The sequence below is a fragment of the Vipera ursinii genome, assembly GCF_947247035.1.
Source record: "Vipera ursinii genome assembly, chromosome: 1".
NCBI lineage: Eukaryota > Metazoa > Chordata > Lepidosauria > Squamata > Viperidae > Vipera > Vipera ursinii.
Genome location: NC_139512.1, coordinates 182,861,411 through 182,879,701, shown reverse-complemented (window position 1 = coordinate 182,879,701; position 18,291 = coordinate 182,861,411). Strand labels below are relative to the sequence as shown.

At 37.5% G+C, this 18,291-nt stretch overlaps 1 protein-coding gene across 1 annotated transcript in view; it reads right to left on the bottom strand.

Moving 5' to 3' along the window:
• Nucleotides 1-18,291, bottom strand: part of VWC2L (von Willebrand factor C domain containing 2 like) — a 135,998-nt gene that overhangs the window by 70,532 nt on the left and 47,175 nt on the right. Inside the window, exon 2 of the mRNA XM_083355095.1 lies at nt 17,543-17,672. Within this exon, the coding sequence (XP_083211221.1) occupies nt 17,543-17,672 (130 nt within the window). The remainder of the gene's footprint in view (nt 1-17,542; nt 17,673-18,291) is intronic.

Sequence of the window (18,291 nt, the reverse complement as noted above, 5' to 3'; positions counted from 1 at the left end):
AAAGGGAATAAAGTGTACATACCAGCCATCCAGAGAACCTTGGTCATGCAGAAGAGCAACAATGCAAAATCTGCCAGGCATTTTGGGATTGTGAAAACCCTTCACCTAGTAAAGAGACAGTTCTGGTGGCCAAAGATGAAAAAGGACATAGAAGCCTATGTGGCTAGCTGTCCTGTGTGTGCCTCCATGAAACATCTACCTGGGAAGTCTACAGGTTTACAGTTGGTAGCCAACCCAGCTAGCCCATGGGAGGAGATATCCATGGACTTTATTGTGGAGTTGCCTGAGAGTGCTGGGAACACAGTAATTTGGACAGTCATTGACTGTTCTCAAAGCAAGCACACTTTGTGGCATGTCCAAAGATTCATTTCACCCAGGCTCTAACCAAGATGTTGTGCAATACATCTACAGATTACAAGGGATCCTGAAGTGCATTATCTTGGACAGGGGGGTACAATTCACTGCAAAATTTTGGTGGGAATTTTTAAAATTGATAGGCTCCTCCCAAGGACTTAGCTTTGCCTACCATCTGAGTACCAATGGGGATGCTGAACAAGCCAACTCATTAGTAGAGCAATATCTCTGCTATTATAGAAATTATCAGCAGACTAACTGGGCTGAGCTCCTGCTTTCTGCAGAAGTGGCATATAGCAACTTGGTACACAGCAGAACAGGTTTTACCTCTTTCAAAGTGGCCACAGGGACTAAGTTCATGCCCATGCCTGAATGTCCACAGGAAGCTCCATCCTCATTAGCCAACTGGATGGATACTCTTAAAGCCACATGGGCTGCCATGCATGAAGCACTAAATAAAGATAGGGAAAGCCAAAAAAAGGCAAGCAGATTGGAAAAGGGCCCCCCAAAGGGAATTTAGAGTAAGGGATAAAGTGTATTTGTCCACCAAGTATCTAAACCTGAGACCGCCTTGTAAAAAGTTGGGACCTAAATACATAGGGCCTTTCTAGATCATGAATATGGTAATGATAGAGCTGAGATTGCCAAAAACCTTAGGCGAGTTTGTCTATTTCATTGCAATCTTTTAAAAGCTGCTGGGGGGGGAGAAACCCTAATAAGCAGGCATATACATAGGATGAAGGCTATTGCTAAGCACATTGATTTGTGCCTTAGATTGTAAGCCGCCCTGAGTCTTCGGAGAAGGGCAGGATATAAATGGGATTTTTTTAAAAAAATCCATTTTGGGGTTTGGCTTGAGGCCAGTCAAAGAACCACTTCCTCTTCCCATCCTAGTTAAGGGACAGGAACACTATGAGATCAAAAAGATTCTCGACTCTAGATATCACAAGGGAAAATTATAGTACCTAGTGCTGTAGAAAGGCTACCTGTTAGCAGATGCTGAATGGGTGGCTGCTCCAGATGTTAGGGCAGTGAGGTTAGTTAAAATGTTTCACACTAGTGTCCTCAACAGCCCCAATAAAGCAGATAGCAGTAGTTAGGTTGTAAGTAATAGCATGTAGGTATGTTTATTGTTGTTTCAGTTCTACCCTTCTTCCGGAGTGTCGGCATGTCAAGAGTGACTCAAACCTTTCACCTATATTCCGCTTCACTTGCAGTTTGACAAAGAAAAAAAAGGGGGGTGGATTGGAAGGCAAAGGTGGGGGGAATGGTATCCAAACATTTTCAGTTCCCATGAGACATTGCTGAGGCCCTCAAGGACACCCAGAGCAGATGTCGTAGCGTGGCCAGCTGGTTCCCTTAACAAAATGAACAGAAGTGATTGGTAGACATAATGGACTGTGGGTGGCCTGTTGGGAAAGGGGGGATGAATTATGCATGCTTTCATGTGGGAAGCCCAAAGCTGGTTTTCCTTCTTCTACTGTATGCCTATGTGGATTTATTCAGTAAAGTTTATACTCTTGGTAAAATAATGTCCCAGGAGTTTATTTTTACAGATTCACCAACTGGACAGTTGACACTGTCTACCTGCTCTTCATTCCACTATGGTCAAGGCTGCTTTTGTAGAGCTGTCTTCAGTTAACATTTCTTCCCTGGAAGTATGTAATCTCTGAAATGTCTGTTTTCCATATTTAATTACAATATGATAGTCTTTGTTTAGCAACTCTAGGTAGTCGTTGTAGTCCTTAGGAACAGCAACTTAGTTGTTAAACAAAATGGTGCTAATTGAAACTCCAACTGTGCTTATGAACTTTCTTCAGCTTTCCTTTCCTTTATAGATTTGTGAAGGTCATAAATGTGAAGAGTGGTCACAAAGTTACTTTTTCATAGCATTTGAATTGTGAACAGTTGCTACATGAGGCAGTCATAAGTAAGAACTACTTGTAGCTTGCAATCATCACCAACAATGTCCAGGGAAATATTACAATCTACGTAGGGTACACCACTTTATCTCTCTCTCATATGCCCATCATCCTCTATGACTGTCTATATAACAAGCCCCTAAATCATCATCCACCTAATCTATTCTTACTTCTCACAAATCTAACTGAAAGATTGGAAAGAAGAAAAGAATGTCTGTGTCGTCCCCCCCAGGAAAAGGTCTATACTAAAGTAAAGTACCACATGTGGAGACCACTGGGGCAATTTACAAAGCAGCTGAACCTTCCTGAAAGAAGTTATAACTGCTTTATTGATTTGAAGAGATATACATTGTACATAATCTTCCATGTTGCAAAATGCCTCTTTGAAATATTTAATTATATGCATTTTTAATTAAATGCATAGTTGCACCAAACATGATATTGGATGATTGTCCCAGCCATAAATTTCCTTTTTTCTATGTATAATTGTATTCATTTAGTTACAGCAGAGTTCTGCAAAAGGATCCAAATTCACAAGAATATTTCTTATCAAATCATAACTTTTTGAGTTGCTAAAAATGATATCTACTGATTTTCCTAATCTGTAAAATATAACCTATAATTCACTTGAAATCATTAGCACTTACAGAAAATGTGTATTTATCAAACATATTTATTTCCTGGATTCTTCCATGATAAAAATTAAGGTTTATATACACTTCCATCCAGGTATTAATTTTCCGTGACAATTGTTTTATATAATCATCAGATCTTGTCTATACTGTGGAGTTCTTTCATTGATGGAAAAAGGGTAGACATGTGTATGTTAGATCAGCAGAGATAGGTCTGGTATAGTGGGTTAATGGCAGAAATCAATAAAGAGGATAAAGCATTGTTTCATGGCTAATTTCTCTTTGATACACAAGGAGTTAAAACACATTTTGTTTAGGGCACTCTAGAAAAAGACAGTAAACTACCAACACAATGGTTCTTAGTCCATTAGATCTATATCCTAAAAAGAATTCAGAATAATAGAACAATTGCTGATGATATATCATTGTTACATGCCTCAAAAATGGAGTCCAAATGAGCAGATCCAGCTGACTTTCTGCACAAATAAAAGTGGATAAAGTGAATCATCTGCAATTTTCATTTTGAAAGCAGAGCATAAGGTACTACAGAACAAGATTCAACATGTTCTCTCTGATTCAGTCCAAGATCCACTTCACTTGAGGAGCTTGAATGGAGCTGCTGGCTTAAATGTTTCGCCAATTTCAACTCCCTTTTAAACCAAATAATTGATTTGGTTCTGTTAGAGAAAAAGGACATTTATTTATTTGTGGAGTTACAAAGTCAGTCACCCAGACTGTTGCTTCAGATTAGTCAAAGTTTAACAACATCATCATATGTTGGTAAGATCTCCGGACCCATTCAGGACCTATCCACTTTCATCAAACAATAAGACTGAACTATTTTAATAAATCCTGCAGAGATTTGTGCTATCCAACAGCTAAAGCAGGCTATTCTATGTCTTGACCAAACAACGAAGTGTCTGTTCTGAAACAATAGGGAGCATGGTCCAGGGATTCTTCAAAGAGGAAGGATGTGAAGGGAGATATACTGAAAACAATTATAAAGGTTCATTGCACTGTACTGCAGTTTCAAGGGCCCTCTTTTATAAATCATCTCCAGATCAACATGGATTAAACATAATGTACCACTTTTTAGGAACCATCCTCACAAAGAAATGTTGGTTGAAATAATAGTCCTCCCAACATATACCATTAAATACAATGAAAATTACCCCCCCCAAAGTATCGTTCTGTCAAGTTTCTTCCCAAATAATACCACTATCATGTCTGCAGCTTGTATTAGCTGTTGAAGGCAGGTATGTGAGAGTATTAACCCCAGATTTGTAAAGAAAGCCCTTAGATTTGTCAGGCAGTTAAAATGCTTTGTTCCCCAGAAGGACTGACTGTTCCTTCACATGTCCATCTAAAACTATCTAAAAAAAATAAAATATAATGTCCTTTTCTTTGTTTTAGAAAACCCAGAATGTAAACGTACCTACCTGTAAATGCCCTGCAGCCATTTCTAAAAGAAAGCTGGAGAGGAGAGGAGAGAGAAATGGCTTTTTACTAGGACTGTCCAAAGCTTCCAACAAAGCTGCCCTTTAAAGGTGCTTTGCAGAGCAGTATTGCCCAGCCTCCTTCTTCTAAAGAGGGAAGTGAGAATCTCATATTGCTTCACTTCCTGTTATTCTAAACCTGTGGTTCTTCCAGTGACTACAGGAAGTAGCTTCCATGACTAGGGCACAAGAGGAAGCCCCTTCCAGAGTTCCTGGACATCCCAGAGGAAGAAAGAAAACAGAACATGAACACAAAAATAGAAAATCATCATTATATGTTGTGTGTCCTTCCAATGTGGAAGGTTTTGCCATCCCCACCCACTCCAAATCCGTCATTCTTCATACAATCACTCATTTCAATTTACAGGAATGCAAATCAAGAGTCCATTCACATTTTTAAACTACAATGATCACTGTTATATAATGTTAATACATTCATGGATATTCAACCTACCTCACACAATAGTGGGAGAAGTCCATATTACAAATTTTACTTATCTATTTTATTAATAACATTTATCTGGCCATCCATCTCATGCGAAGTGATTCTGGGCAGCATACAACAATCCAATAAAATAGTAAATTCAACTTTCTCTTTACCCATTTATACCCCCAACACAATTAAGTTAGCCAAGTTCTTTAAAACATTGTCTTTATACTTTGGTAAATATTAAACATCTTTCATTAAATAAGACTCATCATAAGATCATAAGAAACATTCTTCAAGAACTTTAGCTATTGATTTATTAATATGGAATATTCCAATGTTTTATGGCAGAGTCGTTACCAGTAACTGATATCCATTTTAGCACTTTTTAAATTGTCAGTAATAAAGAATACCATAGATTTAGATTCCATTCAGCTCTTAATTCAAATCATAAACAAAAGTGGGGAAGAGTAGGTGACCCAGCTGAACTTTAATATGGAATCACTAATAAGTATGCTATTTGTTATGATTTATATTATATTTGTATTCTGTTCTATGTTGTGAGTGGCCCAGACTTGCTCTGGAGTTGGGTGGTGCTAAAACAAATACATCAATAAATAAATTTTATGAACCAGCTATGAATTCACTTTATTATTATCCCAAATACTTCACACTCAACTTTCTAATCTTATTCCATGCAACAGATGTTTTGCTGAAATAAAGAGGTTTAGCACTATCATAATTAAGACTTTAGGTTAGATTGAGGTTAGTTCGGGCAAGCCATTTTAAGAAATCCAGGCTAACGTCTGCCTTATTCTCTAAGTGCTTATTGCTCAATCTGTTTATAACTGGTTTTAGAATCTTCCAAGATACAGATGACAGAAAGGTTGTCTACAGTTCTCCACATTTTTATTTTCTCCCACCATTTATCTATTTCTCCCCCAGTTATTTATCATTTCTTAAAGAAATGGAAATTTCAGTTACACCAACAGCTACTTTCTACAAAATCCTAAGATCCTTTCATTTCAGATTTACACTCAGGGTGATCTGAAGATATTTCCTGATTATGCTTCTGTCACAGGCTTCAACTCTATTACTTCATTTTGTTCTTCAAAGTGTCTTGGTGGAGCAGGTAGCTCTGCCTTGAACAGCTAAATTCTGATTCTGTCAATCTATCTAGTCTTTTATTTTACCATATAGAAATAAGTTGCTTTTCTTGTTCTTAGCAACTTTCCTTGTCCAGTTCTGGCCTTAGCTTTCTTACCCCTGCCTTTACAGCTTTAGGCTACTGTATATGCTCTTCCTTGAGAGCCTGGCTCTCTTTTCATCAGATATGCACTGTTTTGCTTTTGCTTTTTCACTAAACTGTCACCACAATGGCTTCTTCTGCTAGCCCCCATTTTTCTCTCATTGTATTGCTTTTTATTATTATTGATATTTAATATAATTATTTTTGGGGATTCCATCTTAATGTCAGTTGCTTTTCCAATTAACCTTTCTTGCTATGGAATCCTACTTATCATTGTTCTGAATTTATATAAAAAAATCTCTTTTTTGATACCCAAAATATATTTTTGACAAAAGAAACTTTGTCTTCTTTAAAATTAAAAGCTCCAATATTCCACATTGTTGCGATCTCTTTCTCCAAATGCTGGAAAAAAAATTCTGGGATTTATTTGACTAAGTCTTCCCTGTTAGTTAGCTTCCGGTCAAATATAACTTATCATTTCCCCCTTTCTCTTCCCACCTAAAGAAAATGTTACCTACAAGACTAGCCAGATATTTCCTGGAAAGACCATGATTAGCAGAATTAATATCCTAATAATTATCAAGCAAATTTAAGTATGCCAAAGTTCATGCTTCTGCAAGTTGCTTTTGGAATTAATTGTTCAGTCCTCCTGGTTGGTTGTGTTTTAACATTTACTGCCACCCATATTGCTTTTATATCTTCTTCCACTTATTGTAATCCAGATGTTATTTTCAACTTTATTGAACAGTGCAATTGCTATTCCCTTTTTTTTACTGCTCTTGAGACTGATCACATCAAATATTCGTAGTACCTAATAAATTATACTTGCCTTCTTGTGATAAGAATTCAAGATCATCTTATTTTCTATAACTTGAGCATCAGTGAATAGAAAATTAAGGTCATGAACTTCATAATCTCATATTCTTTCTTTCTGACTCATTGTGCAGTTCACAAGTGTTTATCTAAGATCCTTAGCTTACTTTTACTCGGTCACTCTTAAAGAACAGGGTAAAGTCACCCTAATTAAACTCTCCATGCTTTAGCAAAAACATTTTTCCTTGTGAAGTGTAGCTACAATATAGGCTCATATTTCCTTTTGTTTTCTTTTCAAGCTCTCAGGTCAGCTACTTATATGTAGAAGATTTTCCTGTATGACCTTCTTATTGAACTTTTCCAACAAACTCCATCAGCTCATGCTAGATCTCCCTGACTGTTCCCTTGTTGGCTGCCTTACATTTATTTTACAGTCTCTGCTTAATCAGGAAACTCAGGCAGTTGTCACTATCACCATTTCAATTACCCTCTTCCTCAGCCTGAATATATTAATATATTAGTGATTTTTTTTAATTGCAGAGAACTCTTAAGTGTAAAAATAAGGCCAAACTAAACTAAAAGAAAAATGAAATGCACTATTGGTCAATGCATGTTTGGTAATGTTTATTACCAAGCATCTAGGAAGGAGGGATAATCCAAATCTGATTTAAACTTCTTTCTTCTACATCTCTTTCTAAATGTGGATTCACCCAGCTTTTACTTTTATCATTTACTCATGAAGAAAATTGTCATTAATGCCAATGAAGCTTTCCTATCAGAGGAAATTAAAATCTGGGGGAAGGGAATTTGAACTGGGATTATGCCAGAACAAAGGACTAAGTCTCTCCCAATTTGAATCCCAGTCTGAATCCTTGCACTGCATCAACTAATTTATAAACATAAACTAGGAGAAATTCCTACTGTGAGGGCACTCCATTGAGACCTTTAAAATGCTTAATACTCCACATGCTAATTAATTGTGTATTGTCCCTGCTTGTCAGCACTACTACACTTGAGATGCATATAGTTGATGCACAAACCCTGCATGGATGTACTCTAAGCTCATAGCTGTGCATAACCACAAGTGCAGCAGAATGAGCAATTTGCCTTTAGGGTCAGTACATAATGTTGCCCTGACATGCTTGAAAGTAAACAGTTACAGATTGAATGGAGATTTAGGAAAGAAATGAAATGAAATGAAACTTGGAATATGCTAGCTTTTGTGTTTGTTTTGTATAAAAAAATTAAAATAGCCACCTTTCTTAAGATAATATCTGGTTTGACTGGGCAATGGGGCCTCTTCACATGATAGCTGAATTGATCATGTGGCAAAAATAAAGGGTGCATGCTGTTAGGAAAAGGTGCCTCTCTTAAGAATCTTCAAAGCAAGATGGTAGGTTCCACAATAACCTGACACTTGTATAGCTTTCTGTGCTTGGCAATTTATAACTAAGGAAGTCATAAAATCAACCCTGCTGTACTCAAAATAAATTATTGGCCAGTTAATTGGCTACAATATTTTTGCAAGCAGATTTACCAAACTGCATAGTACAGCAAATGACTGAAAGAGTCTTAGTTGTAAATAACTATGTTAAATTAAAAAATATCATAACTTTGAGACATTATACTGTGATAGTAATAACATCTATATACTTTAAATAAGATGTTATTAATTAATTAATATATTTTTATACTTTCTAAAATAGAAATGAAAATGACAGAACATCCAGATATGATGTTAGCCTTGAAATCAATGTATTTTTTGATAGCTTTCTACCTTGAAGGAAGAGTAGTATGCCTCCTCCTGAAAAAGCCATGTCTTATCTGGTCATGCTTGATTTCTTCTAGCTGGTATCCAACTCTCCTTTTGTGAAAGGCATGAAAAGTAGTTCTCACATGGTCCAAAGAAGCAACCTAATAACACATGATATCTTTACTGTCTACTCCAAATATTATGTCTTTGATGTTTACCTAGATTGGGTGCAGAAAGGACATTACTGTAGAAATTTGAACATTGATCAATAGAATTTGCATTTACTATCCATGAGTTGCTGAGATTGTTTTGTGATGCTTTCTTAGTTTTTCATTAGCAAATTGCTTATCATGGGTTTCTGGATTCCTGTGTGTTTCTATACTCATTTCAAATCCAGCCTGCAGGAGGAAGATGATGGATGGTTTGGGAGAAGGTGGTGGGATTGCACTAGGGTCCCAGAGCCTTTAAAACAATTAAAATAAAAAATTCAGGAAAGTTTCTTATGCAAGTGAGCAGATAAATCTTAAATAGCATTTTAGTTCATCTGGGACAGATCTTCAAGGATGTCTACCGTATATCCTGTCAGTATGATGACTGCATTACTCATGAATCATGTAACACATGCTCCAGTCCATTCTCCTCACTGTTATCTCCTAAAAAGTCAGATTTGTTTCCTGATAGTTTTTGTAATGAATCTTTTGGGAAATTATACCATCTGTGCACTGCTGAATATGTTATCTTCCAATTTTGTTGTAAATGTTTGTTAGTTTACTCAGGGATGCTATTCAGAAAAATCCCAGGCTCCCTTTATAAATTTAAATCAGATGGGAAAGTGAGGTTCCTTTCCTTTCCTTTCCTTTTTTGAATTAGGAAAAATTGACTAGGACTAAATCATATTCTTCAACTTGAAAATTCACTAAAGAATTGGCAAAATACTAAGAGCATAATAGAAAAACCATGAATATCCTGATCTCTATGGACCAAAAGCTGGTGAGGAGTCTGTGAGATGCACCTCCTTTGAGCACGTGCAGGCAGAATCCAGGGGAGGTATGAAAACTTTTTAGTTACATTTTAACAATAAATACATTTCCCCCCTAAAGTTTCATTGTATTGCTTTCATTGTTCATTTATGTATATTTTGATGCTGGATTTTTAAGGAAGGTTTCTGTACCTGTTTCTGTATATTACACTAAATAGAGTTGTGATGGCAAAATATTTAGGAATTCCTGTTATAAACTTGGAGAATAGAAAATAAATGTTTCTTTTCATTTAAAAACAAGATTACATTAAATATTCTGGAACAAAGGAGCAGCTGTTCAAACTCAGTTACTTTAGCAAACAGAACAGTGAATTAAATGCAAATACAACTGCAATTCTAACTTGCAATTTGAACTTTTCTGGCCACCAAAGACAAAAGGGCTGTCTACAAAAGCTGACTTCAGAATACAGAATAACAGAGTTGAGGAATCCTCTAGTCCAGGGGTCCCCAAGACCCCTGGCTACGGCCCACTACTGGGCCTTGGGAGTGGCAGGCGAATCCATACGTTCATCCCCACTTGCCCGAACAGCAGTCAAATGCATGCATGCGTGCCACATTCCATTGGTTTATTGTTCTTGATGTCAGGAAATTTCTCCTTAGTTCAATAGTTTCAGTGTGTATTTATCATGGTCATGTTCTAAACACAGTGGATTTTGTACTAGCCTTTGGTATAATGCTGAACCATATGTCAATACAAGAAAGAGGATCCAGTCTAGATCCTGCCCTCTATTCTTAAGATTTTTTATTTATTAGAAAATTTAGTTTAGAGTTGCAAATAAGACCCTACTTGCCTGTTTTCTTGTACATGTATTATGACATAATGTTTGAAACTCTAGATTAAGACATAGCAAACTCCATTTTAATATTGGAAAGGACTAGAGCATTGCAAGCTTGCAGAGTAACGACTAAGTTCCAGGAACTATGATGCTTTTTAATATATTGTTTTAAAGATTTCTTTAATCAGATTGCAAATAAAATGATAAATTCTCTCTGAATAAAGGTATTAATCTGGATTGCTGATTACTCACAGCAACTAAATCTCAAGGGTAAGACATTGATTCAGAAACAGAACTTGTTAAAGACTGTATGATAAAATGGGCCCAGAATATCCAAGAAGTTATTACAATGGACACTTGGGAAAAGATCTGGGTGAGGAACGTAAAATTCACGCAAGCTCAAAACTTAAGAGAGAACTTTTATAAAATGTTTTATAGATGGCATTTAGATCCTAAAAAGCTTGCAAGTATGTATCCGAATTAACAACCTAAATGTTGGAGATGTGGTGGTGAAGATGCAACGTATTTTCATATATGGTGGATCTGCAAAAAGGTTAAGGCCTTTTGGATAAAAATTTGGTGGAATATGCAGAAGATCTTCAAGCAAAGGATAAAGTTTTGTCCGCAATTGTTTTTATTGGGCATAATTACAGAAGCTACTGTTGTGGACATTAAATTGATGTTGAATTTAATTACAGCAGCAAGACTTTTAATAGGTCAATATTGGAAGAAGGAGGAACTGCCGACTATAGAAAAATGGACTCTAAAGGTTTCTGACCTGGCGGAAATGGCAAAGATTTCGGCTTATTTGAAAGATCATTCGCAAGAACGTTATATTATGGAGTGGAAAAAGTGGATTGATTATATTCAGAACAAATATGGGACTAAAAAGTTTCACTTAGCATTTGAATAAGGTTTTTTCCCCCTCTTTTTTCCCCTTTTTATGTAATATTAGTATTGTTTGTAGTTACTTCATATGAGCTAGAGTGCGATAGACTTAATAGTTTATTGTTATTAGCATATGGATGTTTATGATTGTTCTTTGTTTTTTTTAATTGAAAAGTTTTAAAATACATTTTATCTTTGACAATCCCCCCTCCCCCCACCCCTACCTGTCCCTCCCTCCCCCTCCCCCCCTTCCCCCTCCCCCCCCCGACTTCCCAGAGCTAAGTACAAGGTATAAAAACAAAGAACAATCATAAACATCCGTATGCTACCAACAATAAATTCTTAAATCTATCACTCTCTAGCTCATATAAGATAACTACAAGCAATACTAATATTACATATAAAAAGAAAAGAAAATAGAAAGGAAGACTTATTCAAATGCTAAATGAAACTTTTTAGTCCCATATTTGTTCTGGATATATTCAATCCATTTTTTCCACTCCATAATATAACGTTCTTGCGAATGATCTTTCAAATAAGCCGAGATCTTTGCCATTTCCGCCAGGTCAGAAACCTTTAAAGTCCATTCTATAGTCGGCAGTTCCTCCTTCTTCCAATATTGACCTATTAAGAGTCTTGCTGCTGTAATTAAATTCAACATCAACTTAGTGTCCACAACAGTAGCATCTGTAATTATACCCAACAAAAACAATTGCGGACAAAACTTTATCCTTTGCTTGAAGATCTTCTGCATATTCCACCAAATTTTTATCCAAAAAGCCTTAACCTTTTTGCAGGTCCACCATATATGAAAATACGTTGCATCTTCGCCACCACATCTCCAACATTTAGGTTGATTGTTCTTTGTTTTTATACCTTGTACTTAGCTCTGGGAAGTCGGGGGGTGAGGGGGGAATGGGGGGGAGGGATAGGGAGGGTTAGGTAGGGGTGGGTGGAGGGAGGGGGGATTGTTAAAGATAAAATGTATTTTAAAACTTTTCAATAAAAAAAATCTCAAGGGTAAGGACCTACTGAAAATGAATTTTCCTAAACTTGTAACCCCATCAGAGAAAGCTATCCACAGTCTCATGCGTTTGGTGGATGCTCTTTTGTTTTCTTCTGCTACATTAATCCAGAATACAGCAACATGTGATGTTGGAACTTGTATCCTTTTAAGGATTTTTTTGCCAGAATAATATTTAATTCTTATGTTGCCAGCCATGTCTAAGAAAAGCTCACCCTGGAGGGGAATGGTTTTTTTTCTCATTGAGTCAATAAACTTTCTCATGGAGACAAAGTCAAAGTAGCATCATGAAAACTTTTTATTTCAACTTTTAGTTCAAAGGACCCTTTGCAGAGCACTGGGTTGTATGAAATAAACCTACCAAACAATTCACTAGACTTGCAATGTTTCTTATCAGTGGGAATTCTCAGGGGCTGCTTCCCAGGTTTGTAAGCTTCAAATCCCAGAATTCCACTGCCAATATGGTCATTGATGAGAATTCTGAGAGTTGAAGTCCACAAACCTGGGAAGTTACTAAGGTTGGGAAGCACTGCACTAAAGAAAGTGAGATCCCTAGAAAATAGACTGAGAGAAGTGGAAGTAAGGACTATCTAATTTTCTCTTTGGAATCTGATAGAATTAAGGGTTAGATGGTCTTTGTCCAGATTATTTCACTCTATGGGAGCTATTTTCTGTGTAATTGTGATTCCAAGTGAAAATGTTTTATTCATGTAATATCCATTATAAATATTACTTCATATAATAATGGATTCACATAGGCAGAGGATATAATATCATAATATAAACACACTGGAGAAAAAAGAGGCAGTTTTCCTATAGAGACCTCCAAGTACTTTATTTACATTTTAATTTGTATTAATGTAAGCCAGTTGTTTCCCTCTTAAAAGTCACACTTGTGTGATTTCATTTATACAACCCATCTATGAGGGAGATGGGTGGTTTCAAAATTTGATAAAATAATGTTTCTGACATTATATACAGTCTATAATTTTAAGAGAAATATTTAAGGTAAAGTACTTATGGAAGCGGAATATTGTCTTTGACTGATTCTATTTATTTTTTTTGCAAAGTCTTTGGGTCATGGAGATTGTTTGGAATAGAAAAAAATATCAATAAACTAGAGATGCATTCAAACAGCAGTTCCAATTTAAAAATCTTTAATTAATACATCATCATCATTTAAATCCCTATAATTGAAGAGCATACAAGTATGTGTTTAAAATATCTTTAGGGTCAGGATTTTTAGTAACCTGACTATTCAACTGGAGTTGTAATAGCTAGGAAAGCCCCAAATCCCTGAAGTTTTGTAGAGCAACAGACTGCTTCCTGTGTCAGGGCAGCTTTGCTCTAAGCTTATGTGATTTGACATTTAACAAAGCCAAAATGTGATATAATTCTTATAATGAAGTCCTATTTAGGGTATAGCTTCAAGCTGCAATAGTGATCGCATCACTGGTTTTCATAAGCAGCCCTATGGAATACGGTTTGGCTTTGTTTCCCCTTCTGCTAATATACAGACTTTTATCCTGCTGTGATGGTAAGGTAATTAAAGGATTAAGAACACTTGGGAAAGCAATTTTCGCAATATGTTTGATAGATGTCAAGGAGGAGTAAAAGGAAGGAGTTGTGCTCCTTCAGGTTTCTGGGAATATTATTGATTATAGCTGAGGTCAACTGGTGTCACTGCAATATTTGGAATATATATTATTGGAATGACATGAAATATTATTTTTTGATTAATCCAGTTATTATATAAACCTGTGAGTGCTTACCACCCATTTAGTCTTTTCAGATTATAATTCTGCTAACTGAAAATAGTTATTTAGCTATGGAAAATAATAATTTAAAAATCATATTCTCATAGTGTTTAGGCTGTCTCAGCTAAAGTTTAAGAAACTGCATGTCTGTGTCATGAATTGTGATTTGTTTCTATTACAGTTACTAGTCCAGTTTTCCAATCCCAAAATCCATAAAATTTATAGGTACCAGACCTTGGTGCATATTCCAATAAAGAAGTTTGCCCATCATTCACATATTCTTTGTGAGTTTACAGACAATAGTCTTTCCTAATGAAGCTATGTGTCAGAATCCATTTATATCATATTCATAAATGGAATGTTTCAAACATTATCCCATGGATTCTGTCATCTCCCGAAGAGAAGAGGATAGATGTGTATTGAACCGGCAATAGGCATTTCAAAGGAAAGGAGAAGCCTTTTGAACTGGGGAAACAAAAGGGGGGGCTAGCATCTGGGTTTTGTCACGGTAGACAGCAATAAACAAAAGGGTCCTAACTTCCTCTTTCCCACGAGATGGATGATACGAGAGGAAGGATGGGGGGGGACTGACCAAATGGGGATTAAGGGGGGTTAAACCGGGAATTCTTTATAAGGGTTTACATCGTGGAAATATTAAGCCCTGTCTCATTTCCTACAACCGAGCATGTCATAGTAAAGATTTCTTTTGGACTAAAACCCTGACTCCAAGAGTTTTGTCTTCCTAAGACGTGGTTTGGGGTGGGTCCTGACATTAGACAGGGCTTGCAACGAAAATCAACCCGGGAAGAAGAACCTTACCGGGGGATTTTGCAAATAAATATGATGTCTGACGATGAAGCAAGAAGGGAAGAAAGCCCCACGGAGAAGGAGCCTTCCCCCCAGCCGAACTCCCAGAAACATTGGGAAGCTGAGGCATCATATTCCTCCTGGGAGGAAACGGAGCAGCACGAACAAAAACCCCGGTGGTCGATGGGCGATGGAAGGAAAAGTGAGTGGAAAAAGGCTTCGAGAGAAGTGACCCTGAGACGGAGCGACCACCAACCGGAATGGAAACAAGAGATGGAGAACTCCCTGCACGCCAGTGAGGAAGAGCGGATTCTGGAAAAAGCTATTGACTTGATGAAAACAACCCTGAGCTCACTAAGGGAGGAGAGAGCTGGAAACCACAACACCTGGGGTCGCAACTGGAGGGGTAACGGAAGGGACCCAACACCTGAAACCCCAGGGCTGTCCAATGGAACAGGAGCCGCTGACTCAGGATCCCGCATGCCCCAATATAACAGCACAAGAGTTACTGACTTTAAACCACTTGTACCGGAACAACAACTGGCAGCACCAGTCACCACCAGGGCACAAGAAAAAATGAAACCGAAGGTAGATAGCCAAACTGGAATAGAATTCAGGAAATCTTTGGAAAGTGATGAATGGTTCCAGAAAAATAAACATGTGTGCACAATTAAAGATGGACTGCCGTGGGTGGGGGAGAAGCTATATATACCTGCCACACAGAGAATCAATTTCATGCAACTGTGCCATGATACAAAATCAGCAGGACACTTTGGCTTTGTAAAAACCTTACACCTAACTAAAAGGCAATTTTGGTGGCCATCTATGAAAAAGGACATAGAAAGCTATGTGGGTAGCTGTCAAATTTGCGCAATGGCCAAGAGGTTACAAGGGAAATCGCCAGGACTGTTACAACCAGTGGCGAATCCCTCAGCCCCATGGAAAGAAATAGCCATGGATTTTATTGTGGAACTACCAGAAAGCAACGGAAACACCGTTATCTGGACTGTTACTGATCTGTTCTCTAAGCAAGTCCATTTCATACCTTGCCCAAAAATTCCTACTGCAAAAACATTAGCAAAACTTTTTGTACAACATATTTACAGATTGCATGGAGCACCACTATGCATCATATCTGACAGAGGGGTGCAATTTACCTCAGCATTCTGGAAGGAATTTTTATCTCTGTTAGGAACCACCCAAGGACTGACATCTAGTCATCACCCTCAGGGTAATGGTCAATCTGAAAGGGCTAACTCTGTACTTGAACAATATTTAAGATGTTATGTACATTTTCAGCAGAACAATTGGACAGACCTGCTGCCTTTCGCAGAAGTGGCATATAACAACGCAATTCACTCCAGCACAGGTTACACTCCTTTTCAAGTAGCCACAGGCCAGAGCTTCAACCCCATACCTGATCTAACTCCAAAAGAACCGGTAATTCCAGAACTAAAGGAATGGATTGCTCAGTTACAATACACCTGGCCTATTGTCAGAAAAGCATTAACAGAGGCTAGATTAGCACACAAGACACAGGCAGACAAGAAAAGATCTGATCCCACACCGTTCAAGGTGGGAGAGATGGTATATCTGTCTACAAAATACCTTAAGTCTCTCCAACCCTGTAAAAAACTAGGACCAAAATACATTGGACCTTTTCCAATTAAAAGAATCATAAACCCAGTAACAGTTGAATTAGAACTACCTAAAAATTTTAGACGAATACACCCAATCTTTCACTGCAGTCTAATAAAGAGAGAACAACAATCTCCCCTACGAACAAAAATTCCACCACCACCACCTCCCATCATGGTGGAAGGAGAACAACATTTCGAGGTGAAGGAAATTCTGGATTCCAGGAGACATCATGGAACAACTCAATATCTAGTGGCTTGGAAACACCTCCCCTCCTCAGAAAATGAATGGGTCAGCAAACACCACGTTAAAGCACCAAAGCTGCTTAAGAGATTTCATACAGAATATCCAAACAAACCGAGTTAACATTTACACATGTTATTTTTTCTTCTCTTTTCTTTTCTCCCCCTACAGATGGACACATCTTTCTTCTAAGGAGAGCGGACTGTCAGAATCCATTTATATCATATTCATAAATGGAATGTTTCAAACATTATCCCATGGATTCTGTCATCTCCCGAAGAGAAGAGGATAGATGTGTATTGAACCGGCAATAGGCATTTCAAAGGAAAGGAGAAGCCTTTTGAACTGGGGAAACAAAAGGGGGGGCTAGCATCTGGGTTTTGTCACGGTAGACAGCAATAAACAAAAGGGTCCTAACTTCCTCTTTCCCACGAGATGGATGATACGAGAGGAAGGATGGGGGGGGACTGACCAAATGGGGATTAAGGGGGGTTAAACCGGGAATTCTTTATAAGGGTTTACATCGTGGAAATATTAAGCCCTGTCTCATTTCCTACAACCGAGCATGTCATAGTAAAGATTTCTTTTGGACTAAAACCCTGACTCCAAGAGTTTTGTCTTCCTAAGACGTGGTTTGGGGTGGGTCCTGACACTATGTTTCTAAGTGTTGTCAAAACCTTAAAAAAATGAATGACATATTTCTTTGTATGTATTGAAAGCTTACCATTTTTGCAGACTGGACAACACTGTTCTGGCTCATAGACTGGGTTGACACATTCAGGGACGGCACAATCTGCTACAACACAGTGAACTTCATTGCTGGGCTCACAACGGCACCATTCACATGGCGAGGGCTGGGAACAAAGCTCAAATTAGCCCATTTCAACCCTTCTGGTAGTTCAGTAAATAAAGATATTCTAATCTTGAGTTATACATTTCATTTTACTTATTCATCACACATATTTGGATAATACAGTGTATGTATACTGTATAATGTTATAACATGGCCTTCCGTTTATACATAATTGTTTGGGGATTTAACACTTATTAAAGATTCTCATAAGGTTCCATAGCACATTCTTTGTTCCTGCTGCTTTTTGTGGTCATGGACTAGTTAAAGGCCTAACAGCTCACATTCTGTGGGACCAAACTTGCTTTTATTGTGTGTGTTTTAACATCTGAGAGCTACATTACTGTCCTACCAGCATTCCCCTGCAACTGGCAGGAATGTCCTGCTGCCCCCAGCTAGAGGTGACATTGAGTTTCAAAACTAATACTCCCAGATAGATCTATGAATTTATCAAATCCTTCTATGTTTGTGGCCATCAGCACATCTTTCAGGAATTAATTTCACTGGCTAATTGTGTACTGTATGAAGAAGTACTTTGGTCTGCACGAAATATTTGAAGGAAAAGTTTTGGACCTAGCATTCTGAGAGAGGAATACACTTTCTTCACACCATACCCTTTGATC